The following is a 4,996-nucleotide window of genomic DNA, read 5'->3' on the forward strand; positions in this document are numbered from 1 at the left end:
GAGTGCGGGAGGGCAGGGGGGTCCCCCCCAGCTGCTTGCCGAGCCTCGGTGGGCTTCCCTTCTCCCTGGAGCCAGGGAAGGCTACGTGGAGGAGGGAGGGCTGTGTGTGAGGGCTGGTTGGGTTGGCTGCAGGGACCTAGATCTCCTTCCGGAGAGCGACTCTGATGTTGCCACAGATCTTGGAGAGCGCCTCGAAGAGCGGGTCGCAGAAGGTGTGGATGCAGAGGGAGTAGATTCGACTGACGCACTGGATCTCGATCAGGTAGCTCTTGATGCAGGGCACCACCGCCCAGATGTGGCAGAAGGAGATGAGGGCAAAGAGGAAGCCCCAGACGACTGCCAGGGGGATGCCCAGGATGGCAGAGAGCAGCCGGTAGCACCAGTACTTGCTGACGGTGAAGGTGGTGTAGCTGGTTTTCCAGACGCCGTCAAAGCTGTATGTTCCCACAGGCTCAGCTATCACATCCTCAAAATCCACCTGGCAGGAGAGAGGATGAAGGTAAGGAGGGGCTGGGGAGGACTAGTGAGGGCTCCGGTGCTGCAACACGAGAGGAGAGCTCAAAGGGAAGGGTCTGGGGACTGCGGGGCCGTGCTGGGGTGAGGTGGGTGTTGCTTCTCTTCTCCCAAGTTACTGATGACAGGACAAGAGGGAATGGACTCAAGTTGCACCAGAGGAGGTTTAGATTAAATATCAGGAAAAATTTCTTTACTGAAAGAGTGGTGAGGCACTGGAACAGGCTGCCCAGGGAAGTTGCCGTCCCTGGAGGTGCTCAGAAAACATGCAGACGTGGCACTCGGGGACATGGTTCAGTGGTTGTGGTGGTGTTGGGTTGATGGTTGGACTTGATGATCTTAGAGGTCTTTTCCAACTGTAACAATTCTGTGATTCTATGATCCCCTGCACCTCCCTGAGCAAGGAGGAGCCCTGGTGCAGCAGGAGAGCCCCTGCTCCTGCAGGTGTCCAGGCAGGGGCTGGCACAGGGCTGCCGGCACTGCCGGGCCTCAGCTGGGACAGAGCCTGGTACCAGCCCCAAGAGCTTCCAGATGCTGGGGCCAGCCATGAGCCCTCGGAATGGGACAAGGCCAGAGCTCATTCCTACCCTTTTTTAGCATTCAGGGACATGGGCTGCCTGCTCGACAAGAAGGTAGTTTGTGCTAATAAAAGTCCAACAGCCCTCTTGATTTACGGTTTATTTGTTTGTCTCCGCAGAGGCAAGGTGCTCGATTCTGTCTGTCTGCTTTCTGTCTGAAGAGGGAGGGAGACGGGCTCGGCTGTGCCCTTACAGGGGTAGTGCTGTTGTGTGCAGGCGTTGTGAGTGTCTCTGAACGGCAAATACTGTTAAAAGCTTCTGAACGCCACACAGAGATCTCCTTGTGGTGTAACTCATTTCTAGGAAATATGTGAGCCAAGGTGTTTGTCTTAAAAACTAGCATGACTTTTCCTTGAGAAGCTAACGCGTCTGTTTTTACTTTTATGCTGAATTGCCATATCCATTTGATCATTTTTCATCATCTTCAGTTTCCTGGAGTGGGCAGGAGGTGCTGAGGGAATCCTTGCTGAAGATTAGGAACCAGCAGCCGGGTTAGCTGGTTCTGGAGCTCCTGCCTGCCTGTGGGGTGGGAACCCGCCACAGCTGCCCGGCTGCCTAATTAGCTCATCAGGGGGTTAATTAACAGGGGGAGCAGCAGGCTATGAAAGAAGAGTCCCTGCCCTGCTGTGTTTTCCTCTGTCCCTGCAGCGCTGTGGCTCTGGGGAGTGGTGGAGGCTGGAGCTTGGTGCTGCCCTGCTCTTCAGGGACCAGCGAGCGCAGGTACCCCCTGCCCTGCCTGGGGAGGGATTTGAAAACTCTGCCCAGACCTGCTTCGATGCCAGGGGTGGTTTGGGGTGTGTTTCTTTGAGGCTTTGGCTTTCTCCTCCTGGGGTGAGTTGTGCTCCCTGCCCTGGGCTCTGCCCTCCCTCCCCAGCCTTATCGGCCGGGCTATTTTTAAGGTGGAGGAATGCTGGGGAGCCTGAGCAAGTGCTCTGAAACCTTCCCCAGCTGATGAAGCAGCAGCGTGGGCGTGCGAGGGAACCTGAACACCGTCTTGCAGGCTTTTGGGGATGCCTGAGAGGGAAAAGGCAGGGATGGGGGCTGGGGCTGGTGCAGGGGGTTAGGGAAGGCGCTGGCATTGCACCCTGTAGTAGTTGGGGACATCACCAAGCTGGGGAGGAGAAAGATGTGCCCTGGGTCCGGCTTGCTGTGCCAGGAGGGTGCCCACCAACAGCTGTCACTGTCACACCTCCTCTGGGGGGCTTTTAGTTTGTGCCGTGGTTTTAGCCATAACAGTGTTTTAATGCACAAACGCAGGTTTGTGTTTCATGGGTGCGATCAGGGTCAGGAACTGTTAAAAGCCCTTGAGCTGGCACGCTGTCCACTTCCATCTCTGAAACAGTTTTAACAAAACCCTCCCATCTCCTCCTGGGCTCCTTTGGGCCAAAATTACCTTTGGTGTAATGCTGACAAAGCTTAGAGCAGCCATGTCCCAGTGGTCGGTGTTCAGGAAAATGTTTCCCGGTTCCACTGGACTGAGATCTCCTCTCGATCAAAAACCGACAGAGGAGTTTTGCTGCACCCTCCTGCTGCCGTGTGGGAGAAACAACCTCCTTCCAACCAGGCGAGCAAGGATTTAAATGCTCTGGTGCTCGGGTTGTCACGTCTTGAAGCTTAGCAGCCTTTTTCCGAGGTTCCCTTTAAATCAGCGATATGGGCTGACCCGGGTTTATTTTTGGCTGCCCACTTGCTGGTACAAAGGAGGGCGTCTCCATAAATTTCCAGGCTGCAGCCCGTGAAGCTGGCGAGTGCGTTCAAGGAACGAGGAATGTTGAATGTGTTGGATCTTCACCCCTCAGCCCCAGCCAGCATCTGGGCACATTAGCAGCAGGGCTAGGGCTTGTGGCAGGGTCGCGCCCAGCCGCCCCCGCGGACCTCCCTGCAGCCCCAGGTGCTACCACCTCCAGGCACGTCTACCAGGGACTTTTAGCCCTTACGGGGCCAAGCCCGACATGGAGCGACAATACCGGTACCGCGACTGTGCTGAGGAGGCAGTGACGCTCTCGAGAAAGTCCTACCTTCACGACGTCCTCGTTTATGTGCTTCGGGTCTCTGTTCACCAGGTCGATCTCCTTGGTGTGCTGGTCCTTGATGATGATCCTCTCCTCCAGCTCGGTCTGTTCCTCTGCCATGGCCGCTTTGCCCCAGCGTGGCTCTGCTCGGCCGCGGCGCCGGGAATCGGGGCTCTGCCGGGGGAGGACCTGGGGGAGGGCAGGGTGTGGAGGCAATGCTCCCCCCCTCCCGGCGCCCGCAGCAGCTGCCCTGAGCCCCTGGCAGAGCTCCAGGCTAAAATTAATACCCTGCCTCCTGCCACCGCCCTGAAGTGTCCCTTAAAGGGGCTTTGCTGGGGACAGCCTTCACGGTGTCACCTCAGTGCAGGGGTGGCTGGTGGCACAGTGGGTGGGTGTGCAAACCCCCAGCCCAGCCCTGCAGGTGGGATTTGCTCCTCGTGTGGGAAAAACGATGCCCAAGTGGGGGCAAAAGTCCTCAAAAGCCCGAGATAAATAGTTGTGTAGGAGGGAAATTGTTGGTTATGAATCTGTAAATGAAGCGGCTTGGGCGAGCCAGAAATTGTGCCTGTGGCTATCGCCCAGAGAATCTACATGCTCCTGGGAAGGACAGTGAACCTTGGGAGCCCGGAAGAAGGCTCATGGTATCAGCTTGAATCCCTTTGATTCCAGCTTTTTCATAAAGAAAAACCAGAGGAAACCCAACAGACCAAGCCCCAGATCTACCGTGGTCGGGATATCTCCACCGTGACCACAGAGCACAGTGACATTTAGCGTAGTGATGAAGATTTATTTAACTTGTGCTGCATTTTGATAATCCTCATCAATCTCTTCAGTGCTCTCTTGGTTTTTGGGAACCAAAGATTTTTTTTTTTTAAATTTTTGTTTAAGGGAGGCTCTGTGCCCAGGAGTGTCTGCGCAATGGGAGGGGTATTTTATCTGCAAAAGACTGCTGCTGCCCATGCAGTGCCATCTTTATTAAACCCCCGTGGCTCGGTGCCCGGTGCTTTCAGCCCTACAGTGGGTTTGTTCCAGCCCTTTGATATAATACAGTGCAAATATGGGATTGTTAGTTCTGTCACTTGGCTTGCGTGTGTTCGTTTTTTCTGAGAACTTGTGATGGCGAGGGCCTGGCTGAGTGTCACCGCAGGTCGACGGCTGCCAGGCTCCTCTGTCTCCTCCTGCTGCCCCTGGTGCTTCCTAAGTATTTTTTTTCTGGAGTCAGAGTGGTACCTCGGTCTGAAAATTGTTTTTCTTGAAGTTTCTGCTCTAGTGAGAGCAGATGGGGGGATGCCCTGGGGTGGGACACATGCCTACCAGTGCCTAAAGGGAACCTGCAGGGAGGCTGGGGAGGGACTTCTGACAAGATTGTCCAGCGACAGGACAAGGGGAAATGGATTTAAACTGAAGGAGAGGAGATTTAGGTTGGATCTTGGGAAGAAATTCTTCAGTGTGAGGGTGACCAGACTCTGGAACAGATTGCCCAGAGAGGCTGGGGGCGCCCCCCCCCTCGGGCGACCCAACACGGTGGAGATGACCAATGCCAGGTTGGATGAGGCCCTGAGCAACCTGGGCTGGTCAAGGGCGTCCCTGCCCATGGCAGGGGGTGGATCAGATGATCTCTAACGTTCCTTCCTACCTAGACCACCCTAGGATTAAACTGCGGTGACTGCAGCTTGTGAGGGACCTCCCTGACTGCTTCAGTGATGAAAGGGTGGGAGAATGACCCTGCAAACCCAAAGCTGTGGGCACCACCTTTAAGGCCACACTGGCTCTGTCAGGGCTCAACTCCTCTCTAGCAAAGATTTTATAGCACCACCGAGATCGATTGCTGAGGGTGGTTTTGCAAAATAAGCTGATTTATCTTTTCCCCCTTACTCTGAGCTGAAGGAACGC

The 4,996-nt window shown here is 55.3% G+C and overlaps 1 protein-coding gene across 1 annotated transcript; it reads right to left on the reverse strand.

Annotated features, from left to right (window-relative positions):
• Positions 1 to 115: 115 nt before the first annotated feature.
• Positions 116 to 3,238, reverse strand: CAV3 (caveolin 3). The gene is made up of 2 exons (XM_009867226.1): positions 3,110 to 3,238; positions 116 to 478 (listed from the first exon to the last, which is right to left on the reverse strand). Exons 1-2 carry the CDS (start codon positions 3,221 to 3,223, stop codon positions 137 to 139), a joined length of 456 nt encoding a protein of 151 aa, XP_009865528.1. The 5' UTR covers positions 3,224 to 3,238; the 3' UTR covers positions 116 to 136.
• Positions 3,239 to 4,996: the final 1,758 nt, after the last annotated feature.

This window comes from Apaloderma vittatum, unplaced genomic scaffold (assembly GCF_000703405.1).
Source record: "Apaloderma vittatum isolate BGI_N311 unplaced genomic scaffold, ASM70340v1 scaffold24673, whole genome shotgun sequence".
NCBI classification, from domain to species: Eukaryota; Metazoa; Chordata; class Aves; order Trogoniformes; family Trogonidae; genus Apaloderma; species Apaloderma vittatum.

Excerpts from the sequence above, each read along its gene's own strand:
- CAV3 (XM_009867226.1), bottom strand. The coding sequence starts at position 3,223 with ATGGCAGAGGAACAGACCGAGCTGGAGGAGAGGATCATCATCAAGGAC. Across the intron at positions 479-3,109 it reads TAAACGAGGACGTCGTGAAG|GTGGATTTTGAGGATGTGAT; the intron begins GTAGGACTTTCT and ends CTCTCCTGCCAG.